This window comes from Alosa sapidissima, chromosome 5 (assembly GCF_018492685.1).
Source record: "Alosa sapidissima isolate fAloSap1 chromosome 5, fAloSap1.pri, whole genome shotgun sequence".
NCBI lineage: Eukaryota > Metazoa > Chordata > Actinopteri > Clupeiformes > Clupeidae > Alosa > Alosa sapidissima.
In genome coordinates this window covers 13,023,663-13,049,818 of record NC_055961.1, presented here as the reverse complement: position 1 = coordinate 13,049,818, position 26,156 = coordinate 13,023,663, and the positions used below count along the sequence as shown (strand labels likewise).

At 44.1% G+C, this 26,156-nt stretch overlaps 1 protein-coding gene across 5 annotated transcripts; it reads right to left on the bottom strand.

The window, feature by feature from the left end:
- Positions 1–305: 305 nt before the first annotated feature.
- Positions 306–24,998, bottom strand: cpeb4b (cytoplasmic polyadenylation element binding protein 4b). Of its 5 annotated transcripts, XM_042091846.1 has the most exons (12): positions 24,531–24,998; positions 22,548–23,759; positions 14,262–14,352; positions 11,289–11,339; positions 9,918–9,941; positions 9,151–9,321; positions 7,355–7,444; positions 6,963–7,081; positions 6,481–6,595; positions 6,007–6,188; positions 4,589–4,846; positions 306–3,305 (listed from the first exon to the last, which is right to left on the bottom strand). In XM_042091846.1, exons 2-11 carry the CDS (start codon positions 23,694–23,696, stop codon positions 4,619–4,621), a joined length of 2,220 nt encoding a protein of 739 aa, XP_041947780.1. In that variant the 5' UTR covers positions 23,697–23,759; positions 24,531–24,998; the 3' UTR covers positions 306–3,305; positions 4,589–4,618. The 5 variants fall into 5 exon arrangements, with proteins under 5 accessions (XP_041947780.1, XP_041947781.1, XP_041947779.1 ...); XM_042091847.1 differs by lacking the exon at positions 306–3,305 and having other exon boundaries at positions 3,625–4,846; positions 22,548–23,754; XM_042091845.1 differs by lacking the exon at positions 306–3,305 and having other exon boundaries at positions 3,625–4,846; positions 24,531–24,997.
- Between the last annotated feature and the right edge of the window lie 1,158 nt (positions 24,999–26,156).

Below are 26,156 nucleotides of genomic sequence, written 5' to 3'. Positions count from 1 at the left end.
AAATGTATTGACTCATAACCACTCATGTATAATATAATATATATATATATATATATATATATATATATATATATATATATATATATATATATGAGTCAATACATTTAGTAAGTCACAAAATTATTACACATATCAGTTCCTCAGTACTGAGCATAGCCTGCAGAGGGAGCTCTTGGGAAACTGGTGTGTGTAGGTGTGTGTGTGTGTACACTGTACAGTATGTTCCCCATAATCCTGTGTGTGGCCTCAACAGTGAGGTGTCACAGTGAAGATGGGCATATTGAACCAGGCTGGCCACACGGTCATCTCATCACAGTTAGGTTTTATTCATTCAACATTTCACATTACAAATATTTAAAAATTATGCATATTGTTATAAATAGTTGGCTGCAAACAATTAAATAACATTAGATTTTTCTTTTTGTTACACTAGCACTTCTACAGACCAACTCCTAGAATATGGACATTTTTATTACATAACTTAATTAGAAAGAAAAATACAAAAATAGGAACTTATAAAGTGAAATGACAATAAAAATTAAGGTGATATCTTAAGTAAAAAATGCTATTAATAAATACAACAACCTTCTCATACACAAAAACTATTGAAATTTTGCCATTAAGTAACATCATTAACAGACAAATATTTAAATATTTATTCTCCTTCAGAAAATGTGAACCATATATTGTAGAGCACAATATAGCAATTAGTAAAAACTAGACACTTTAACATATTAAAAGCTTCACCTCAAAAATATAACAAAAATCTGATCAAAATTATAAAAATTAATTATACATTCCAATTAAAAATATACCAATAAACAGCTAAATACATTATTGACCTAATAATTACAATGCAATCACAGTAGCTTGAAATAATCAATATAAGCAAATGAGCACAAAACCTTTAATGTTTTAAAAATAACTTCAATTATTTATATTAGTACAAATAGTCTTGTATTTTTTTTTCTTTTTACAAACACCAGCATGTAAAGGATTACAATAACAGTAGAAAATGACTGTGAAAAACATTAACATCCTTTTTTTTTTTAAATGTTTGCAATTAAAAATGGCATTAAAGAATTACATTGCAAAGAGTCTTTATCTGGAAAAAGTAAAAAAAAAAAAAAAAAGTATTGCACATAACAACTCGAAGTTAACTTGCAACATCTACCACATTCAAGTCTTAAAGTTCCCCTTCCGCAAAGACAAAGAAAAATGAAGAAATAAAAAAAGAAAGAAATGTATTTACGTACTTAAAAACAGATAGTAGGGATGAGTCTAAGGTCTTTAACAGTGTATTTCTTTTTTGATGTTACAACACTGCTACTTTTTTTTTTTTGAGGATTCTGCAGAGGCCTGAAAGGAGGGGGGGGGGGGGGGGGGGGGGGGGGCCAGGATGTATAGATTGACATATGAAAGGGAGTGGGTGTCCTTAACAAATTAAACTTTAAACATCTGGTGCACAACCACAACAATTAATTTCAATAGTTAATTGTACTTGTTTATCTTTTTTTTTTCTTCCATGCATGCTAAGGATTACAATAGGAGCTAGTTGGCAGTTCAAGAATATATATTTTCAAATGTTAAAATATCTAAACACCAAACATCCATTCTTTTGATACGAGAGTCAGCTTTAACATGAATCAATTTTGCATTCTCCTTATAATAGTTAGATTCCAGCTATGGAAACGCAAGAAAAAAAAATTAAGTTACCATTTTTACCACCTAGGTTAGCCATTTTTACCCAAAACAATGACATTCAATTTCTAAAAGACGATGTGTTCACGCCATGCTGTTTTATCTGCTATGGTTTCCCCAATTTATTATACTTTTTTCCCTGTTCAACTAGTGTACAAGATCCAAGACCTTAAGCTATACACTTTGATCCCTCCTCTGCAGAAGTCGCATTAACACAAGTGCACACTTTGTTTTATAGTTTCCGCAGCACTGAAATGTATAAAAAGCATAATTTAAAATGATATATATTAAAATCACTTAACTTTTTTTCTTTAAAATGAAAATTTCCATATACGCAGTTCTCTCAGTAACAAAAGTATAAAAGCTACCTTTCACAATGTGAAAAATTGAGGTATTGCAAAAAGGAGTTTTCCCATTTGTGAAAAATGTGCCTAAAATGACTGTTGGAAAAAAGAAATATTTAGAAAAGTAGTGCATAATAAATGTTTCTATGTGCATGACAAAATAATTTAGCTAGAAAACACTGTACCAAAAATCAGCAGGCCATGTATAAAATAATCTTTTCATCATCTCATCAACAGCAAATTCTTCAAAAAGTGTTTTAAACTTCTAAAAGTGTTCACCCCTCACCCCCGAGCTATAGTGATGACTTTGAATAAGCGCAGAGAAGCACCACCCAGCCAACACGAGGATAAGTTTCTCACTAGTGTATCAAGTTATAGTTCAGCATTAACTCCCTGACATTTACAAGCTAGCAGATTCAGATAAAGTAAGCCTGTCGATTCTATGCCAATTATATATCCTGTTTGTTGTATCGTTATGTTGTAATTTCCAAATACTACTGCAACCAAAAAAAAATAAACCAACTTGAAAAAAATAAAAACCTGTTCAATATCAGACACCTATTGCAAACTCCTCAACACAAGACTACTTAAGCAACTCATCTCTCCATTTTGACCTTTGGAAAGAGGGGGGAGGGGGGGGGGGGGGGCGGTAGAAAGGCCCGTGAGCCAGGCTGCAGGGTCGGTTTGGTTGTTTTCACTAGTGTTGCCATGGATTTTGACTTGCACCATTTATCAATTCAAGGCCAATCTTTGGTTTCTCTGGACTCCTTAAGGTTCTCACGCAGAGAGGGATACCAAAAAAGTGGGATCTCGCACAATTTTTAGCAATTGTTTTAGGGGAAATTAGGGGACAGAATGAAAGACTTGACGAAAGACAGAGTACACGCAAGGAGGAAAGGACAGATGGATGATAATGATAGAAAGGAAGAAAAAAATGCAAAGTGTCCCTGGCTTTTTGACTGCTCTCTTTGGTTGGGGTCTGGTCTTTGTAGCTCTGCTTAACAAAGAGAGAGAGGGGGAGAGACTGGCAAATAGACAGAGACTAAATCCCCAGAAGGGAGCTACTTCAGCAAAGTGTTAGTCTCCACACTGCCTCCCTCTCCCAAACACACACACACACAAACACACACCGTTCTCTCCGGTGTGCTTTCGGTCTCCTCTCGGTCACTGTAACTTGTCCTTTTCTCTGCTCTCGGTTTGGGTCTTTGCTTAGATTGCGACTTGCATCACATATGGAGGGGACTGGGTAGTATAGTTGCGCTTCAGGGTTTAAAATGAAAGAAAACAAAAAAAAAAGTCTTATGAAATAAACATGGACAAACTGTTCCCTCATGTCAAGAAGTATATATATATATATATATATATATATATGGTATGGTATACCTGGTATATGTACACCTGGTATTTATATATAAATATATGAGTGGGTCTCTAAGTATCCCAATATCACTGCATGGCTAAACTGTACATTCCCCAAAAAGCATCACCCTGCTCCTCTCTTCACTTGAGCTTCTCCAAATCCAGCAGGGTTTAAAACAAGACAGAAAAGAGGAAACAAAATTGAAAAGAAAAAAAAAAAAAAAAAAAATCACAGGAAACTGACAAAGCAGTGTTTTGGGAAATCAAAGTGCCTTTGCCGACGTCCTTGCCCTTGGCGGTGGTGGTAGCGTGTGAGGGGGACAGAGAGAGGAGTAAGAGACCGACTGGGGCTCTACACGTTACTCATAACATTAGCAGCTAGGTTTGAGGTATTAGTTTTTGCATGTCAAAAATGGAGGTCAAAGCGCACCCCAAAAACACCTGCTGGGGGGGGGGGGGGGGGGGGGAATAAATCACACAGAGAACAAAATCAGCGCGGCCTTTCAATGAGCGAATGTTCAGGTCGATTGATCTTCTAGAGAATCTGTAAAATCTGAAGTCAGAAATCTAAATTTTCGTCTATTTTTTTCTTTTCTTTGCTTTCCTTTTCTACAGAAACCAAAAGTGATTGCGCTTTGGTTTAAATCTGAGGATCTAACATCATATCTCCACTCAAAGGTAAAGAACTAAGTGCACCTTTCACACAGCCATGATGGTGCAGAGACACTGCGAATCTAAATGGATTTTTTACACATAGTGGGTCGAGCCAATTGGTTAAGAATATCAAACTTTAGGGAGGATTTATAATAATAATAATAATAATAATAATAATAATAATAATAACAACAACAACAACAATAAAATTCACAACTCAATTTGCACTAAAACCAGAAAAATAAATTCTAATGGAAAAAATAGAGAAATGAGTTGTTTTTTGTGTACATACATCTTTCTTTCAATTCTTAATAAAAATCCATTGTTTTCCTCTTTTCAAAAGGTTTGACTTTTAAAATATATATTAAAGTTACAAATTAAAATCTTTAAATTAAACTAAAGGAACCAGCAACAGAAAAGTGCATTTATTTATACAATGTTTCTGCGACTCCTTTGCCTACCCCCTTCTTTCTTTCTTTCTCTCTCTTTTTCTTTCTCTCTCTCTCTCTTCCTCTTCACCCCTCTCACACCTTTTCTCCCTCCCTCACTCTCTTCTCCTTCTAGTTCCAGCGGAAGGAGATGTGGCGTGGCCGGTCTCCGCCCTCCTTGACCAGAGGCTTGTGGAACTCTCGGCCGGCGCGTGAGTGGATGGCGGCCCAGCAGTACTCGCAGTAGTACTGGAGGCAGGTGACGTTGGCGCAGAAGAAGGGCGCAAACTTGCCTCCGCAGCGCGTGCCCTGGCACTCGTCACAGAGCTGGTCATCCAGCACGTATGGCTTCACTTCCACCTGTGGACACACACACACACACACGCACACACACACGCACGCGCGCACGCACACACACACACACACGCACACACACGCGCACACACACACACGCGCGCACACACACACGCGCGCACACACACGCACACACAGAGAGAGAGAGAGAGAGAGAGAGAGAGAGAGAGAGAGAGAGAGATAGACAGAATGTCATTCAGTTTGAAGTACACAAAACAAACACATTTTCAGACACACAGATACAATCTGAAGCCCTCAAACCAGAAGGCCTTAAATGATGTCAACCTATCAAGCATGTGGGAAAAACTATGACTCATGTTTATAGAGCTCTAATGCTTTGGACAGGTAGTAATCTCCTAAGCCAAGCGGGTAGGTCTGCCAGCTCCCGGTTCCAATATGACATTACTTAACTGGCTTGACTCAGGTCGTTCCCTGTTGGGAGACAATAACTGACTCTTTGAATGAAGGGGAAGCAAACCTTGAGAAAGGCCCTTTTGCAGTAGGTTCCCACAGAGATAAGCTGAGCACAGGTGGTCATACACACACACACACACACACAAAACAGAGGCCCTAACAAGAGGTTCTGCAAACATGAATGAAAACAAAGTTTAGTTGCTACCCGTGTGTACAATCAAACAAAGACAACTAAAAACATAATGCTTTGAAAAACTTGATATACCAGAACAATAAAGCCTTTGCTTATTTTGGTGATATTGGAATATTTGAATGTGACTTTGAATAGTGGGGTATTTGAATAGTTGAATATTTAAATGTGTGAGTATTTGAATGCAGAGCCACACAAAGCTGTTGGAGAGCCCAAGACTCTTAAAGCTCCTAAGCCTCCCATGTTCTCTAAATGTTATCTTAACCTTTCAGAGAACCAGAATTGCATGTCAAATTGGACAGGATGAATGAGCAAGCAACTGTTTGTATCAGGGAGGGATCCAGGCCACCCAAACACTGGGTGTTGCAAAGGCAACAACATTTAGACACCCACATGTATCTGCTAAGGGCTTATGCTGGGTGTGTGCAAGGTTCTCATGCATGCTTTATGTTGTCTGTGAATGATGTGTATACAGTGTGTGTTAAAGGGAGGGGGGGGGGGGGGGGTGCACTGGGCGTGTTTGTGTGTGTGTGTGTTTTGTGTGAAAGGGCCCCCAGCTCACCCGTTTATCGATCTCCCCATGCTGCAGCTGCACAAAGCGAGCGCTGATAGCCGCTATGTAGCTCTGCTGATTAGAGAAGGCGACCCGCCCTGCTCCTTTGGGGTACTTCAGCTCGGGGTCAGTGTCAATTCCCGCATAGCACACGCCGCCATACAGCCTGTCCATGATCATAGCCAACTCCACTACACAGAGAGAGAGAGAGAAAGAGAGAGAGAGAAAGAGAGAGAGAGAGAGAGAGAGAGAGAGAGAGAGAGAGAGAGAGAGAGAGAGAGAACAATGTTTTGGTCATAATTAAGGAGACTAACATTCCAAATATACATGTTATCATTTGTGTGTGTTTTCCCCAAAATGTATATTTTCAAAATCTGGCCACAATTCCTAGAGGCAAAACAGAGAGCTCCTCCTGATAGGCCAGTATACCCATACATGTCATTGCACACAGTCTCCATTTCTACACGAGTCGGCTGGTGTTACCTGCACGAAGAGGGCGGGGCACTCCGCCAACAAAGATGGTTTTGCGGGGATCCAGAGGCTGAGAGCCGTCCATGACGAAGTCACTGTCATTCAGGTTCCAGGGCCGGATCTGAACCTGATTCACACAAACACAAACACAGCTTCACCCACAGCAACACAAAACGAACGCCTCTGCATAGTGCATCATAAGAGGCCATTGGTATGCTGGGTGTGTAAGAATGTGTAAAGAATTAGTAGAGACACACAATGTGAAAATTCATACCAGATAGAGAACATGGAGGAAAAGTCTGTGTGTGTGTGTGTGTGTGTGTGTGTGTGTGTGTGTTTGTTTGTGTTTGTGTGTGTGTGTGTGTGTGTGTGTGTGTGTGTGTGTGTGTGTGTGTGCGCGCGCGCATGTGCATACGCGCGTGTGTGTACGTAGGAGAGTGTCAGAGAGTGAAAGGGAAACACAGAAAGAAAGAAAGAAAGAAAGAAAGACTCACTGGTTTGTCTTTAATGGTGGGGCTGGACACGCAGAGGTAAAGTTTTCCATCCTCTTCAATGCAGGCGTCAATCAGGGCCTGTACAGAGCTCTCATCCTGGAATAGCAGGAAGGCATAACCTGCACGCACACACAGAGAGAGAGAGAGAGAGAGAGAGAGAGAGAGAGAGAGAGAGACAGAAAGAAAGAAAGAAAGAGAAAGAAGCATAAGTGAATACAATGAATGAAAATCCTTCTAGAAAGAAGTAAAATGTTGACATTTCAAGTGAAGGCCTTCTAAACACAATTGCCACCCAACTCAATGCTGTTCAAGTGGCAAAGAAGTGGACCATCAAGAGGTAATTGGCATCTTAAACTGTGAGCCCCCTCATCTTCCTCTGATGAGACACTCACCTTTGGGAGGAAAGTAGGACTTGCTCTCGGCCTTATGAGGCCAGTCCACAAAGAGGTGTCCAAAGCGACGGAAACTTGCTGTGATCTCATCTGGAAGACAGGACAGATGAAGTGAGTGGGAGAGAGAAAGAAAGAGAGAGCGAGAGAGAGAGAGAAAGAAAGAAAGAGAGAAAGGACAAAGTTGAAGGACAAAGAGTGAGGAGAGAAATGGGAGAGAATGGCAATAAAGAAAAAAAAAAAAAAAAAAAGTTTGATTAGCATGAGATATAAAGACAGGTGTAACAGATATGGCTGTTTAAATCAATACAGAGTGAGTGTGGATTAGGGCTGTCACTTTAGTGAAAAAATCCTGTTTGATTTTTGAGACATAAGTGTTCATTGAATCAATTGTAAAATCGATTTTTTATGTCTAAAGACGTTTCCATTTTCAACGCCAAATATAGGCCAATCCACAAACAACTAGCAGGCATTAGGACGAACGTAAAGAGGGCGCTTGTAGACACAAGCCAACAATATTTCTGAATATTTTATAGGCCTGAAGTTTCGTGCACAATGACAAAACAGGAGTGCAGGCTTCAACGTAGCTGTGTCTGTGTTTACGATTAGAAATGTCAAACAAATTTCACCTACGTAGAACTCGATTGCACAGTTTGCATAGCCTACCGCTTTGTTCTTCTCCATAGTTTGATATACCAAAATTCCAAAGTACTTCCACATTGAACTCCTCAAGTTATTAGGCCTCAATCGTCTCTCTACATGTCGCACAGGTTGATTGCATTGTCCTCCATTTTTTGGCAAAACACGAGCAGCACAGCAGCTGACTGAAACAGCTGTTTCCGGTGCGTAAAATTGTTGGGAATTTTCTTTTTAGCTTTCACACTTCGGAATTCTTTTATATTGTTATATTCTTATTTGTGAATTGTGTTACATCTATCGTTTTTATTTGTTTAAAATTAATAGTGTACATATTTGGTTAAAATCGATTCCCTATTTTAGTTTTCGAAACTTGTGGTGTTTGGTCCAATCGATTGCGCAATCGATTTTCGAACGTAAAGTGACAGCCCTAGTGTGGATGCCATGCAATTTCACACTGGGGAAAAAACGCTAAAAAAGATAGTCATGGAGGAAAGGAGCGAACACTCCAGCACACCTGACAGTCTAAACTACATCCACTGCTGGAGATAAACAGTGCGGGGCCACATGCTGCACAGGAGGACGTGCCCGGCTTCATGCTGGCTCGGACAGGAATGGAAAACTTCCCAATCCAAAACAGATGGACTGAATGGAAGTTCCTTTAAAAAGGTCCAAAAATCCATTAAGGAGGATTCCTACCGGGCCAGGGCCGCTGAGGAGGACGACGACTGGGTTATAGCCAGCGTCAATTTGTTTTTTTGAATGGAGCCTCTGTGAACTTTAGTCACTGACTCATCTGGGAACACCTGGACGTTGAGCCTTTAAGGGCCATAGTATGCATTTTGTGATCAGAGACAACATTTACTGTGTTGTCTGTGCGCTTGTTTGTTTTTGAGGAGAGACAGTGAGCATGTGTGTGAATAAGGGATGCATGAATGGCTGTGTATCTATGGCATCGTTGTAGATAACCAAAGAGCCATATGAGAGGGAGACAGAGGGAAACAGAGGGAGAGAGGGAGAGAGGGAGAGAGGGAGAGAGGGAGAGAGGGAGAGAGAGAGAGAGAGAGAGGGAGAGAGGGAGAGAGGGAGAGAGAGAGAGAGAGAGAGAGAGAGAGAGAGAAACTGAGGAGAGCTTTGGGTTTGGTTATAAAAAGCAGTCTCACCTTCATCTATGTCCGGGGGCAGGCCGCCCACGAACACCTTGCGCGAGTAGCGCTCCACGCGCTCCCCGTTCTGGTGGGGGAAGCAGTGGGGGGAACCCAGGCCAGGCAGGCTCTGCTCCCCACGCTCATCTTCCCCAAAGCCGTCCTCCATAGGGAACAGGGACGAGTGGCCTGCGGAGCAAAACCAGAGATGGACGTCCGTCAGGTGGAGTGGGGCAGGAGAACGTGGAGCACACACACACACACACACACACACACACACGCGGAACAGTTAGATGGGCATCTGATCCGAACCTACGAGAGCAAGGTCTGATTTCCATATGATTACAGCAGTTAGCAGGCACTAGAAATGCATGCCGGCCCGATCCAATTGCGTGACAATACTGTTCCATTGCCGCAACATGAGAAGTGTGTGTGTGTCTGTCTGTCTCTCTGTGTGTGTGTGTGTGTGTGTGTGTTCAGTCACCAGACATGGGTTATCTTTGCCCTTCATTAGATATTCATAGCAAGAACACAACACCGGCCGATGTCCCACACACGCATACAAATGCACAGAAACACCAAATCACATACACACACGACAGACTGATTAATATCACCCCACAGCTGCATGCACAGTTCCTTTTCAGATGATTTCCACCAAAATCACATCATGCAGGCTGCCTCAGAGGGCAGAACATTCAGTCATTCTTATTTGTTCAGTAGTAATCAAAAGAGAAATGGTTGTGAAGCTCAAGTTTCAAAGGTTTTAAAATGATTTCCTTTACCTCGTCTCCTCCCATAATTCCTTGCTGCTTGTAAAATAAGACAGATGACCCATGAGTGGACAAACATGAATGTACAAAAATCCCCCCAATGTCCCATAAAACCTTCAGGTCATTATCGGAGCAGGCAACATCAAGCTATTGCCCCCTTTAGAGATAATCTGTCAAATCCTGCAGAAAACATGCGCTGAACAATAATCTTCAATTTAATCCAAACTTTTATTTAATCCCATCTCTTTTGAGGCCTAATAGCAATTCAATTTGGAGTAAATTCTGCTGGCTCTAAGATTGGAATTGACTGAAGGGCTATTGTCTACTCGAAGAATCGGTTGAAGTGAAATATCAGAACAAATATCTGTCATCCCATAAAATCTCTGAGCTCACTCACAAAATGGGGCACTGCTAAACTGTTCATCAATACACAGGCTCAAACAAATAGCTAAGAGCCCACTCACAAAATGGGGCACTGCTAAACTGTTCATCAATACACAGGCTCAATCAAATATCTTCAATTTAGAGAGATGCGCTGTGAATCTCACTGTGAATCCATTTTGTATTGAGGATTTTGTATTGACCAATGCAATTGCAACATTCATTTGTTTGACCAAAAACAACAGCGAGCCCTTCAAATAACACACAGGTCAGGAATGTGGGAGGAAAGACCTGCAGGTGGAAAATCCAGAATTCTACATCAAATAAAGCATCTCTACCAGTTTTAGTTAACTACAATCTGCTATCCTGCATCCCTAAAACACTGATGAACACAGAAACTGCTAAAAGAGATTTAAAGAGCCCCCCATTAAATTGAACACAATAATACACTGGGTGGCTTATCCCAATATAGGCCTCACTTGCAAAGACCAAGCTCCTCTTAAACACACTTAGGTCAACACCCCGCAAACCACCCTGACACGCACCATGACCTAAGTGACGCCCAGTCTGCCCCCGCCCCCCCGGCTACGTCCAGAGCTCCACTCTGTCATTTAATGGAGACTGCGGAGGAGTCTCAGGGTGCTTATTACGCCTCCTCTGGCCAAGATGCAAATACTGCACAGGCATACTGTGGCTGTGTCACTCAGAGAGAGAGAGAAAGAGAAAGAGAGAGAAAAAAAAAAGAGAAAGAGAGAATCAGACAGAAAACAATGAAGAACACAGGGAAGCAGACGTACTGTACACCACCCAGGCCTGTTCCCTGTGTGCAAACAAAGTACTAATCTCGCTGACTAAGTCAACATATACAACCTGCCTCTCTCCATCCATCCAACCTCCATCCCTCCCTCCCTCCCTCCATCCATGCCTCTTTCTATGCATCCATCCTTTTTTGTACGGAGTTGAGCCGTCGGCACTGAATGGTAATAAAATCTATTTACGTACCATTTATGGGCAAAGGACTGTCTCCAGCAGGGTGTGTGAATCCAAGCCGGCCTTAAGGAAAGGAGAGAATAAATCATTACCAGCTTTACCAACATGAAATATAGCATATGGATGTGTGTGTGTGGGCCTGTGTGTGTGTGTGTGTGTGTGTGTGTGTGTGTGTGTGTGTGTGTGTGTTCCAACACCTGTGTACAAAAACACCATTAACAGACTCTAAGCTAACTCCACTCAACCAGACCAAAGTCGGAGGCCTGGGTCCGGTAGAGTGCTGCTTCACCTCCCCTCCCCCACCGCCACTGCGCCATGATGTGGCCCTGCAGCAGAAGGGGGTTGGAGGGGGTCACACAGAGGGGAGAAATAAGCCCATAGTAAAGCCATTGTGGCTAGGGCAAATAGCACAGGGTTACTGTAACTATCTCCCCCTCTCTCTCTCTCTCTCTCTCTCTCTCTCTTCCACTCCTTTCCCAGTTCCAATCAGAGGGCAGACCAGCGGACTGGCCAAAGCTGTGCCCGTGCCAACACACCATGGAGAACACACAGAGACCTTTTCAGGCAGAGGAACAATGCTGGACAGCACTCAAAGCAAACTTTTATGGAACCGATATTTTCTTTTTCCTTTTGCTTGCTCTTTAAGAGGATGCAGAGATATGCTGTTGCACATCTTGTTCTTAGTGCTGTTGCCTGTATTTGCGTACTGCAGTAAGCTACCAATGAGAAAAGCAATAACTGATGGAAGACAGCAAATCAGCAGAAACATAGGGGACCTCAGGCGATCAGACAATGCAATTATGAGATTCTATATGTTCTAAAGGGAATAAACTGTAAGATACATCATTTATACTCATGTGTTAAGTTTTAATGACTTCTCACTCTGTGTGCATACTTGATCTATGAGCATAATGCAGTGGTATCATAAGCATGGAGCAATGTCATGTTATTAAAGTTTTAGCCTAAACGACCAGGTGGACAAAAAGAAACTAAAACAGGGACTAAGTTCCTGCAGCACAACACATTATAAGGGAGGAGACAAATCACTGAAAATTGTTTGTAACAAAGATGGCCGATCTGTTTATGGATAAGCTGCCATGCATTACAAAGAGCCGATCAGACTATTTGACATTTTGCCTTACCTCAGCATTTCATGTATTTCCACATAGCATTTATGCCTAGTGATTATTGAAAGGTTTAAGCAATTGACGTGCAATTTAAACCATGATATCAGCAATGTTGTTTTAGGGACTTTTTGTCCATTCTATGTGGATTCATGAGTCTTCCTATTCATTTACACAGCCTAATCCTGTTTGCCCAAAATAGATGCCTGCTGGAGTCCTTGCCAAGATGGCTGCCGAGCGACAAGGCTTGCCTATAAGGACTTTGGTAGAGCCGCCTGCATTCCAATGGCAACCCTATGAACCAGGCAGGCCTATATTATGTTCAGGTGCTTCTTCAAAGGCAACGCCTGGCTCTGATCTTCCATTTTTTTCAATCAAAGCAGGAGGTGGACATTGCAAGTGAACTCTGCTGCGCTCCGTAATTTTCGTCTGGTAAACCTCTGTGTGCAGCTGGTGTCTGGTCGCAACATGGCAGCCTATAAAAATGTTGCATGAGAATTATATTGACTAAATAAATGTCAGGCTGCTCTTCAGAAAATTGAAGTGGAGCGGGCTGAAATGTTTTGACAAGCGCACTCCCTGTTTGAGCTGCTCCACTGCATTGGGCTCCAGTTCCATTGGGCCTGCAGTTTATCTGGTGAGTAACTTGCAGAACTGCTGCTTGTTTGCTCTGGATATGGAGATCAGATGGAAGGGGGCGAGTTTCCCTCCTACAAACACAAGCACACCCTGTCAAAATGAAACCTCATCTGCTTTTCAAAACAGCACCTTTGAAAATGGCACAATAGAGGCAGTGAATTGGTCCCTTTAGATGATTCTACAAATGTCGCATGCAAATAGGAGACAGGCTTTATGATCTTGGTGGAATCCCTCTCTGCCAAGCATCTCCCAGTCTTTGGCCCAATTTGGCCTGAAAACCACACCAGAGAGGCTAAGCACTTCATCCATCTTCATTATCAACCTCATCGCTATGAAACTATGCCACCAACCCTGCAGCGTGGCAAACTGCACAAATGCGCAAAATGTAGAGGGGGATAGAAAGGGGAAGAGTAAAGTGGAGGGTGGGGGGACTACCACTGCCCCTCACACCGAGCAGAGGAGCTCGTCTCTGGGCCTGCCATGGCGAGACAGGGCCCTGTGGAAGCTCCAGCCTGGAGCTATGCCTCAGCTGCACGGCTGACTTTTGTAGGTCAGGGTAGCTGGGGCTGCTCTAGTCTACCCATGAAGCCTCTTAGCTGCTGGGCTACCACGCTCCAAACCCAGGAACAGAACACATGAGGGACAGCTGCGGCACTCTCCAGGAACGTTTAAAACAGGTGACCAGAGGCAAGAGCCAGGAAGGGAAACAGAGAGGATGGGGTGGGGACACATAAAGAGCAAAAGACAATATCAGAACCTAAAATACTGTAAAGGAGTAATATCTCCTGGTTTGTGTGTGTGTGTGTGTGTGTGTGTGTGTGTGTGAAATCAAAACAAAATGGAAGTCACAAAGTGACATCTGATATGAGACCTTGCCAGTGCCAGTGGTCAGGGAGTGCAGTGGAGAAAGGAAGAAGCAATGCTCTATGCAGACACAACATCTTTATCTGAAGCTGTTATACCCAACAAATCAGTGATGTTTCAACCTAAAAAGACCTCAAAACATCACTCACGGGTGTTAATCATGCATAAACCTATTCATTATAAGAGTATTCACACTTCACAGAGTTACCTCCCTCTTGTCCTCTCAGCCTAAGGCTACATTATGGTGGTTTTGGTTGCTGTTGTTTTTCCATTGCGTATTGAATACATAATGCTCCCTCTCTGCAGGGCAGTGCAGTGCAGTGTCCAGTGCGGCCCTCTCATGCCAATCGGCCCTCACCTTTAAGGGTGTCCTGTTCAGCCCTCATGATGTCGATGAGGGAGCTCTCCAGCGAATGCATGTTGAAGCCATCAAATGAACGAGTGCGCTCCTGTGTGAGTGAGAGGGATGGATGACGAGAGAGAGAGAGAGAGAGAGAGAGAGAGAGAGAGAGAGAGAGAGAGAGAGAGAGAGAGAGAGAGAGAAGGTGAAGGACAGGAATTGATTAATATAGGGGTCTCTTGTCAAGTACAACAGTGGTCCTTCAAAACACAAGGGTTACATCTGTAGTCTAAAAACCCTTCAGAATGTAAAGTGTACTAACAGTGTGAGAGTGTGACAGTTTTAATCCAAGTGCTATGGTGATAAAACCAACTTAAAATTATGAACTCAAACTAATTCTCAAAATAGCCGTCCCTGTCGTCTAAATCTTTAGGGAACATTACTCGAAACTTGAAAAATACATACATACTTTACATTAACGTTCTAATTATATTTAATGAAATTTGCACTGCAGGGCTGAAGTTCAGAACAGGCAAATGATTGACGTGTACTTTAAACTCCACAGGCGAACAGAAACAGCTGACGCTAGTAACTAAAAGCTGAAAGCCCTCGACTCTGGCTTTAAGCTCCAGTTCAACGTGGCAGTCTGATAACACATTTATCACACGACACTGGACTTTTTTCACACACACACACACACACACACACACACACACGAGGGCTGCCATTAAACAAGAAAAGCCTGACGTCATGTTGACGCCACACGAATAGAAAGTCACTTGACATTTTCCCTTGACGCTTTTCGTTGCCAGTTTAACCTGCCTGGGCAGAAGCGACACACCATCACAGCCAGCACACAATGTCAGAGAACATCCAACTCAGCGTGACTGTAGGGGCCACGATCCCTACAGATCATTCATGGTCACTTTAAGCCTTCCATTCACACCCTACCCCTTCAACACTAAAACACCAGCGAAATAGGAGAGCTCAGGTGTGGAGAGGAGATCTCAACGTACAACCCATAGACTAGTCATAAGATAGCCTAGGTCTATATAGCCTACTTGTAGAATGACGGCCCACGTATGCCTAAAAACCATTGCCCAAATCTTTTTGTGAAACGCTCACCTAATGGTTTGAATATTTCAGTGGGCTACATTCACACTGCATTTCACCATCACCATGTCCTCCTTCGCAATCACAGCGTACAGCATTAGGAACCAGTGGGAGACGGAACCGGGGCGATTCTGTCGGCTTGGAGCAGTTGCTATGAAACGGTACAGATCTCGCCAGGCTAATGCAACACAATTCCCACTGCAAGATTAAAGCTGCACACCATTAGTACACGCTGCACCAGGCTCCTCACTCCACAACAGGAGCTGGTGCGTGACGCTATACTAACGGCGCAGCAGAGAGCTGGCAGCTTACTAGAGTTAAAACCTTTAACTGTCTCTGGAGTTCCTACTATTATCCACAATAGGGCAATGTGATAAGACCTTAAATAAATATCACAATTAATTCACAGATATATCTTGGTGATGATAAATCCACAATAATGTATCTTGTTTTGTCAAATTTTAAATGATCACTTTCTGTAATACTTCTAGGACAAAACAATCTGTTCATGACATCTGACATAATACTTGTTATTATAAGGCCTATGTATACAACTTGACATAATCAACAGCCTGACATGAATGACATCTGGTTAACTTAGAAGGCTAGATAAGGCCTGAACATTTTCAATGAACTGCCCAGGCCCTATGGCACACTAACAGAAAATTACAGTATGGATCACAAACAAAGCTTTAACCATAACAAACATGTTGCATTAATGTCTTTGTCCGGAAAAATATAACTGTCATAATCATTCCTTTCCCACATATGGCTGAGATCAAATGTTAACACCAAATTCTTTGAATGAGCACATCACTGTTGTATTCCCCAGCCAACAATAGCAACACATGACAATGCAACACATGCCAAGCTTCACCCAACGCGTGCCAGCCTCCGCGGCCTCTCCATGGGCGTTGCTGCCGTTGCTAGGCGACTGACTGGATTGGCAGACATGGCGATTAACCATCTGATCGGCCTTCCCCACCGTCACAGACCGGCATGTGCATGGATCTCTTCATCCCCCTACGGCTTAAGGCGGCAGCAATGTACAGTGTGCCGTACGAGTGCTTAAAAACGGCACAGACCACAGACCAAATCATCTCCACTACAAGTGGAGGTCAATCTGCCCCACTCCCATCACTCGCATATGCTCACACATTCTATTTTTACCCCTCGCTCGCTCTCACTCTCCTCATATCACCCCTTTATTCCTATTCCTCCTCCTCTAACACACTCTCTCACTCTCACATATTCTACAGCTCACTCTACCCTGTGCTGCTGCTCCCCCGCCCCGCCTGCAATAGAATAAGAACAGGGAAATATATATATCAGTGCTGTGCCACTTTAGATAAAAGCCTTTGCTGAAATGAATGAATGCAAATCTAATTATGTTAACTGTGTAGCCATGAAACCGAATTACTTGGGAGGAAAAAAAACAATTGACTAAAATGGTTAAAGCCAGTTGAGTTGTTAAGAGGGACCAACAAATAGCCTGACACTACAGACACATTTGTAGGTTGTAAATGCCAAGCTGAGATATTGGTCCAAAGCATTTCATCAGGTTTGCAGGCAACTGCAAAAGCAAATCATTTCTTACCTTTTTATAATTTTATAAAAGGTGAATTTACTCCACAGGTGAAACTACATATCAAGCCCATGGGGACGGACAGGAAGTTCTCAAAAGGGCGACTCCCGATACAGGATCGTCCAGACATCTATTTTTACATTTCTGTTCTCTGCAAGGTGAGGCTATAATTAGTAGCTGCTTAACCGGCAACTCCAGATGAAGCCAGACCTCTGTGCACCAAGCACGTTTTTTCCCTCCCCTTTCTTGGTTGAGATGACCTTGTAGTTTGCAATAACACAGCCCAACTCAGCTGCCTTAAACTGGTGGATTATTTAAGACTTTTATTTATTTATTTGACAGTGCATTTTCTGAGAAAGACCCGTGCTGAAGGGCTGTGACGAGGGTGATGTAGAGCAGCACGTGAAGGGTGTTTCAAACAACATTAATCTGAAATGTCACCGCTAAACTAATGAAAAAGGGTGAGCGTGGGGGTGGTGGGCTTAATATCTGATGTTGCAACTTGTGTGTGTGTGTGTGTCTCTGACATTATTGCCGGTGAAGGTATTTCAAAGCCTTTCCACATCAAAATCACTCCCTGCCCTGCTGCTAAGCCTATGAACACACAGGCGAGTAGGAGGTTGAAGAGGTGTGGGGGGGAGGGGGGGGGGGGGAGTCCTTTCACGACATTCACAGATCGCCTTCACTAATACAGTCATTTAGCCCCATGAAACAGCCCACGGGTCACCGCTGCTTATCTGCTGTTCATTATCATCTAAGCAGCCCCGGCGCCTGGCCCACATTACTTAGCCCTTTCATTGTTTGCGTTTTAACCTCTATTGTCATATTGTTACATGCCCTCCCGTGTGTCAGAGCGAGCTGCGGGAGGTTGCCGAGAGACAGTGGGGCAGACAGCGAGGCTTGTAAAGGCCGACAGCGTCAGTTTGATCCTCGCCGATTCCAGGCTATTTATGCACGGCTAATTGCGGAGCTTCTAACCACAGCTAATGGCTTGAGTCAGTCACGATTCCTGTTGCAGTGACATCATGACAGACTGGCAAGGCTAGTTGGCTTGAGTAGGCCAAATCATCAAGGCTGATAGTTTATTTGTGGGTGCTTTCTATCTTAGCCAGGGCTTTTGGAGGTCAAGCTCCTCTGGGAATGATCAAGACACCTGCCAAGAGCTGTGACTCAGATGCTTCCAAGGAAGAAACCGACTGGACTTCAAACTCATCTCTCAAGACTGGCCTTCAAACTCATCTCTCAAGACTGGCCTGGACTCATCACAATTGACTGAACAAGTTGAATAACCATCAGGATAAAAAAAACATCCTTGAATCAACAGGATGAGGGTAAAATAAATTGGAGGGTGGCTCTGCTTGCTTTGAGAATTTACCTTAGCTTTATGGCAGCATAAAATGTGATTACTTGGCGTTTCCACTTGGTAAGTATTTAATGGCTCACTAAAACAATGCTGTTTAGTAAGACAGTAGCCGGAGGCTAGCCTAGAAATCTAGACGCGCCCCTAGCGGCAGTAAATTACATTTTTGCTGCCAGGGCTAGTCTAGCAACTCTCCGTTGGCTTGTGAGCTCCAGAAATCGAAACTTAATCAGGCCTTTGAAATCGTGTATAGAGTCGTTTGGTGGGCTTAACATAATGATTGACGGCAGAGTTGCAACGGTTTGGCTTGAATTCCCTGCTACCTGAAAACAAATATCCTATTGCGTCCTATTGCGTGCAGAGGGAATTTGACAGACAACTGATTATTCCGCCCCTAGAACTGAGCACTGCGAACGGTGAGTGCCCAGACCCTACATTTTAATGTGGGTCTGGCTCGCCAGGCTAGCCGGAGGCAGTTTTTAGCCCTAACTGCAGTCACATTTAGCTAAATGTGTGACCTACCAAGCGTGTTCCTCTCGCACACCCCTTTCGATAAAGTCTGTGGTGGAAAGTCCTAGTGAACCCAAGCTTGAAAGACTGGCCAATTTAGCCACTTTTAACACGCTTATATATGCAAAAATTATGCGTTCTCTCCAAGTGCATACTTATTCTTTCAAACATGCCACGCGAGCGCTAAACAGAGCCGCATGATTTGTTGGCTGTGAAGGAAGCGAAGAACTACAGAAGCACAGGCAGCTCAGGGTGACAAACGGATGATGGGTATGGATAGGTCTCGGTTCTGGCTGGGGCCAAGGATCTATTGCAAACCTGCTGTGTTAGCATTGTGCTCACTGTGCATTTGCTTGCCAGGTATGAGGAAGAGAGAGCCCATCATACTTATAGCACCAAGACCATTACAAGCAAACATGATGCCTTTGAGCTTCACCTAGTCTTCTGGTGGCTTCGGCCATTATTATTTTTCAAATTTGTTACCGGGACAGTACCACTGAGAACTGGCTGATCTAGTCTTTACAGTCAAACCCAGCAAGGAACCAGGGGGGGGAATACAAGAGCTATTTGCCACCAAAAAAAAACAAAAACAGTCCCAGCCTAGAGAACACTGCAAGCAGTCACAGAGGCACACTCTATGCATGTGCACGTGTGCACACACACACACACACACACACACACACACACACACACTGAAGGCCCTGCTAACATGAACATGTTCTGTCAAACAACTCTCGAAATCTGCAATAAACAGAACAAGGGTGGAGACAGGATGGCAATGAGTTGACCCTTCAAGCCCCAGCAAAGAGAGGAAACGCCGAAGCGTCCACCAAAACACGTTTGCACGGGACTTGCATCAGACCATAAATGGCTGACGTTTTTGTATTCTAGTGCCCTGCACGCACCTCCAGAGGTGGCCGAGGGAAAACTGATGGGAAACAGGCTCTTGGGCGGATGCCCCCGCTGGGCCTTGCTCCCACACGCGCACACTCACACACACTCAGTCAGGGAGAGTGTTAGCCGCTTGCGCCCTGCTAAGAGGATGCCCAGGCTTTAGAGTGAAAGACCTGGGATGCCTGTCCGTACTCTCCCAATTCAGTTTGTGTGGTGGGTGTAATGTTTGTGTTAATCAAATCTCACTTGACAGCTTCAGAGCTTTTGAACTACATGGAAAGATGACCAGTTTTGCCTTGTTCGGAGATTTTTCCTCAGGGAAAAAAGACGGCAAGAAAGCAAAAATGTTTAGGCGGCCGTTAGGTTGCCCGCAAAGCTTGCCAGAATAAAGCCTACCTATGGGATATACCCAGAGGAACAAACTCCAGCAGATTTCTCTAGTCCAGTGCAGAGCAAAAAGCAAGAAAGATGATGCAGCTCAACACAATACAACACTTTGTTTAACAAGGTGCAGCATGCAACCATGGCAAAAACAAGACATACTGTGTGTTTAGGCTATGTGTGTGGCTGTGTTTGTGTGTGTGGCTGTGTGTGGCTATGTGTGTGTGGCTGTGCGTATGGATTTACAGGTCTCTTTAAAAGCTAGAGTAGGCCTACTAGCCCTTTTGGTGGAGACGCTTAACCATGGCATGTAATGGTGGCCCTGGGTACATGTAGGCAGCACAATAGCTGCTTCTCATGCTAAATACATAAACAGAGACAGGAGAGGAGAGGCAGCAAGCCTGGAGAGAGAAGAGCCTTTAATATCTGCTTCGGTCCTAATCAAGGGCTTACTCAGCCTCGACGCTCAATCACCAGACCATTCCACCAGCTCTAAATTCTACCCTGTTTGTTATATAGGCTTTCTTAAATGAGGCTCTGTGCTGGCAGCTCAGTGTGTGTGTGTGTGTGTATGAAAGAAAATGAATGTGTAGGTTGTGTGCGTCATACTTGTGTATGCCCGAGTGCGCACGTGAGCGAGTAGGCCATCTTGCCAACAGACTTAATCAGAGACAGCAGTTTTTTTTCACACATAAGTTCAGATATTCTTGGTCGTGACTCCTCTCTGGTCTCGGGAAAGCTCCAGTAGCACCACCACTCTTTGCTCACATTATATCCAACAAGACACACAAGCTACTGCAACCAGCTGGCCTGTACACCACACTATATGCTATTGTATCAAGTCTAACTTCAGGGCCTTCTACTGTGGGCCTAATCTTCACTGACATTCAGCTACTCACACCAAATGCCAATTGTGTGTTCACAACAAGATGAATTAAAGTCAGATGCCTTCCTATGTGCCCACTTACCAGGAACATACGTCCTGGAAACTGCCTGGAATCACCATCATTATTACTAAAAGAAAAATAGGACCAATGCCTAAAACAGAAAGGTCAAACTACAGCCATATTGAGCCTCACCTGTTGTTAACCATTAGGCCATGTTTGCTTTGACAGAATGGAACAACTGACCTCTAGTTACAGCTGGTCTCCTTATCATACGTAAAGCCAAGCTAGGTCTTCAGAAAAAATCACTCACTGTCCCCCACATTAAATAAATAAAAACATTGCTGTTCAGAAAAACCCAGTGACAGCTTTCCAAATGAGAAGCAGCTTTAGATGGTTACTTCAGGCTACCCAAGATCATCACACAAACAGCCTGATTAAATTGGAAACAGCAGGACTGGCTTTTCTTTTTGAAAAATGTTTGTTCTACCAAGACCTTGTAGCAGATCATAACACACACAGTCAAAACACTAATTCAGCCAACAGACTTGACACTGTTGTGAATAACAAATTTCCACTTATCCCATGACGTGATCTACCTTGTACACCCCATACACAACACTTCAACTGTGTTCACTCAATCTTACATAAAAAGCAGCAGCAGCAGCAGCGACAGAAGCCAGAATAAGAAACAGCAATGCGGGCAAGTGCTAAAAAGCCAGCCCTATGCAAAACAAACGGCAGCCTCAGTTGGATGCACGTGATGCACCAGGCTAGATCACACAAGGCAGAAGCTCGCTATACCATACAGAACAGGCTAATGATGTAGGTGCCCGGCAGGAAGCTGTGTGAACATCATCAGATCCTCTGGCAGCGCTCGCTCCAGTTTTTTCCTCAACCGGGGTTCCATGAACAGCCCAACCCCCCTCCCCCGCACTGCTGTCATGCTCGCCATGCGTGATCAATAAAATAAGCACACGGGCATTTTGCCTCTCCAGACAATACCGCCAGCTTAATGAATAGGAAGATGTGACAGACGCAATACCGCATCATCCTTAACCACCCACTTGCGAAATTATGAATGAAACAAAAAAAATAAAAAAATTAGGCCAGCTATATGGCTCCAGCAAATGTATTCCCCCAATTTTTTCCTTCCCAGAAATGCTTATCCATCTCTCTCCCTCTCACTGCCCATCTCTCTCTACCTCTCTCTCTTCCCCGTGGAACACACTGTAAAAGCATCTGGGGCCTGCCGTAAGATGGGGCACTTGATTCTTTCTTACATTTTTATGAGTGCGAAAGCTCCGTTAGTCATCGGGGCCAATGGTGTTCCCAGCGTTACCACCCCCACCCTCCTCTTGTGCTCCCTGCTTGCAGTACACATGATTTCATCATCATCACACCACAGCCAGACAGGCACTGACAAGCAAATTAGATTTAGCAAAATCAACATTGCAGTCGACGTGTGTCAACCGAAATAACATGCTGTTCCCTGTAGTACATACTCCTACTTGGGCAAAGACAAGGAGGGTGTAAGAGAGAAGAGAAGGATGGAAGGCAGGCTTAAGGCCTCTCACCTGAAAGGGGAAGATGTTCTCACTCCGGCTTACGCTCTCGTCGATCCAGGACTTTGGATTGAAGCCAGGGCTGGCGCGGGAGTACTTCTGCGAGGGCACGACGTGGTTGTTGGGAAACGTCTTCTTCAGAGGTGAGATGGAGTTGAGGGGAGGCATACCGCCGTTCAGGCCCCTGCGGTAGTCCCGGCTCTGGGAGCCCCCCCAGCCCCCGTAACCCCCGCCGGGACTCCAGGACGTGGAGGAGGGCGAGGGTGAGGGGCTCTGGTAGCTGCCCCATGGAGACGGGGGCTTGCTCAGGTTGTTAGACAGATGCGGCAGCTGGCTGAAGGCGGCCGCCGCGCTCCGGTGGGGGAAGGGCGGCGGCGGGTGCGGACTGGCCGGGGAGCGGCGGTGCTGCTGGGGGTGCGCCTGGCTATGCGGGTGCTGGAAGTGGGGGTGCGGGGGGTGGTGCTGCGAGATGGGGCCGATCTGGGGCGAGAAGTTGCCCCCGAAGCCCGGGCTCACGTGGTGTGAGAAGTTCTGGAACAGCAGCGGCCCACTGTTGGCTGAGGCAGCCGGGTTGAAGAAGCTGATGTCCTCGTTGATGATGGTGGAAGCTGGGGTCTGGGGAATAGCAGCAGACCAGTTGTTGAAGCTGGTCAGGGAGGAGGAGGAAGAACTGGACTGGGCAGCCGTGCCCAGTCCTGGGGCCTCTTGGTAGTCAAAGGCCGTCAGCACAGGAGATTCGAGACGCAGCTTCTCCTTGCCATTGCTAACGTCCGAGGGGCTACCTTCACCCTTGCCCTCCTCAGATCGAGCCTTGTCCATTTCTGATATGATCCCGCTTTCTTGAGGGGCTGGGGACAACTGCGACTGCTGCTGTTGCTGTTTCTCTTGTGTTTCTTGAATTTCCTGTTGCTGCACTTTGGTCTTCTCAGAGCCAAGAATTTCATCTTGCATGCTGCTGTGGGCATTGGTGGCGGGGAACAGCCAGGGGGACCCACTACTGTTGCCATTCCCTGCAGTGTTACTGCTCGTGAAGGTGGCAGGGCTTGGAGAGGTGTTTTGGTGGTGATGAGGAGGCTGGAGATGTGGGTGTATTCTTACTGGGAAAGCAGACTTGTTACCAGTGTTGTTTTGCACTAGGACTCCAAACCCGTAATCCCCCATTTATCTGGTGCAGTTCTCTTATCCCCCACGCAATATTCGATCCCGTCGCCTTTAGGTCCTAGACTGGAGAAAAAAACAATGTAATTTGATGTTCATTTCAGCGTCTCAATCAAACCACATTATCTGTAACTTATCTAAATAGCTGTGGCTATAGCAATGATGTGGCGACTTCTGTCATATAATGGAATAGGTTTGCAGACCCTTTAAGCGTGAACATAATTAGTTAAGTGTAGTCAGGAACAAAGACAGTTGGTTCGTCTTCACAACTGGTAGCTGACTCGATTACATTCTGACTCGTTCGTTAGCTCTCTAATTATAGCCTCGTGACGTTCCCACAGAATACGCCTGGCTAGTTCTAGCTGGCAAAGCTAATATAGGCAACCCCCGGCAACCATATCCGACAGTGGCGACTGACCGGCTACCTACCTACCCAGCAGACCCTGATTTTGGTAACCTTTTATAAAGCAATACAACCATGCACGTCCCTCCCACACTCTATGGTTTTAGCGATCAAACCCAAAGCAGAATAATGCGACATACTCCCTTCAAAAAATTCCTTCCTTTTTTTCGGCAAAGGCTTGCTAGCTGGCTAGTTAGCAAGCTAACATTAGCTAGCTAACGTTAACATTACCATGTAACGTCAGCTAGTCACCCTTTAAATGCAGAAAGACGACGACGTTTAGTCAGTCTTTTCATTATTCGAGCGAACTACATATAGGTTTTTTCATATATTTCAACAACAATTCATGAAATGCAGTCAAAGAGATGGCTTATGTTAACGTTACATATTAAAAGAGGACACAGTGACCAGGAAAAAATAAAATCACTTTTCACCTTTTAGGGGCTAACGTTACCCTTGATCCAAGCGTTGGTTGACGATATCTGTTCCAGCTTGACCACACTTATATACGACGAGGCCGATATGGATGATATGCTTTTATGGTTTTAGTAGCTAGCGACCTAGCTGTGTAAGATGAGTTAGCTGTAATGTTAATAGAATTTGTAACGTTAGCTTCCCAGCGTTTTCTCTCTCCTGACGTGTCCTGCCTTCTCAATGACACAGCCCTCTTTCACTGGCAGTCGCTAATCATAAATTTGATCAGAAGAATATTAGCTACGTCATTTAATTCAATAAAAAAATAAAACTAGACAAGAAACTAGTTCCTTGGAGTAGGCTTATCCGATGGTTTCATCGTTTTAGTATAATACTGCAGCTTCTTTTCTTTTTACCAGCTGACAGAGCTGTGTTCCTTCGCCTCTGCCGTCCTTCTCTTCACAGAAATCTACCGTATCGAAATGACAGGGAGAGCAGTCTCGAGATACTTCCGGTTACAGTCCTGCTGCTCCTGCCTCCTTTACGTAAACCCTCCCTCGAATGGTTGAAAAAGTTAACCCGTCCCATGCCAGTTGGTGTTGTGGCGTTTGATTGGTCTGTACATGGGCAGCCTACCTCATTTTTTGCTCATTTAGATGCAAACGCCCTCTAAGGTCATCCTAACACCACCCCCTTTTTGCAGATATATCCGCCTGATGAGGTCTGATGCTCAGGATAAGAGAATTGGCCTGAATATTTCGTGTAGCCTACTGGGGCTATAATCAAATGCATCAACATTCACTAGCAGGTAGACCACGAAAGGACATATCGAGTGTGATCATTTTAAGCACTGTTACAGCTAAACGCATAGCAGGTAGCTTATTAGATGGAAATTGTTCTTTTTTTCATTGCATAATCTTATTCTTAGGCTACTGTCACCACCATTTTTTTTTTGGTGTTTAACAGTTTGTGTCATGAAAGGCCAGCTGATTCTACTGGTCCATAAGGACATTTCTTGATTCAAAGGTTGTAGGCTATATTTCATGCCTTGATGTCACTGATGTAGCCTAGCTTCTGTGTCTCTTCTTGAGCATTAGAATTAAGGCTGAAAAAAAAAAAAAAAAATGAACTAATAAAAAAAAGGGTCATCTGGCTGATAAGTGGCACCTGCTTGCTCTTCTCTGTCCATGTAGAGTGAGTGCAAGGAATCAATCTCATTAGCCTGATGGCTGCAAATTGGGGAGTCAGAAAGGGGATGGGTGGGCAAGGGTGGGGGCAGGGGTTGGGGGTTGTTTTAGGGAACAGCTGGGCACACAGACACTGATATCATTAATCCAACCAGCAGCAGCTAATCTTACACTCTAATAGAGGTTCAATGCTGTTGCTATCACATCCTCTAAAACAATCATCATCAGTGGCTAATGTGATAGTGTATCTGAAAATCTGTCTGTCAACCGGTGGTCATGGCTGTATACTATTGCACATTTTACAGAATGATCAGAATTATTTTACAGAGGTTTGTGATGAAACAGGTATATGCATGCATGTGTGTGTGTGTGTTAGAGATGTACACAACAATAAACAACTCAATTACATTAATATCGTATTATTAGAATTATATATGACATTATTAGGCCACCCAATTT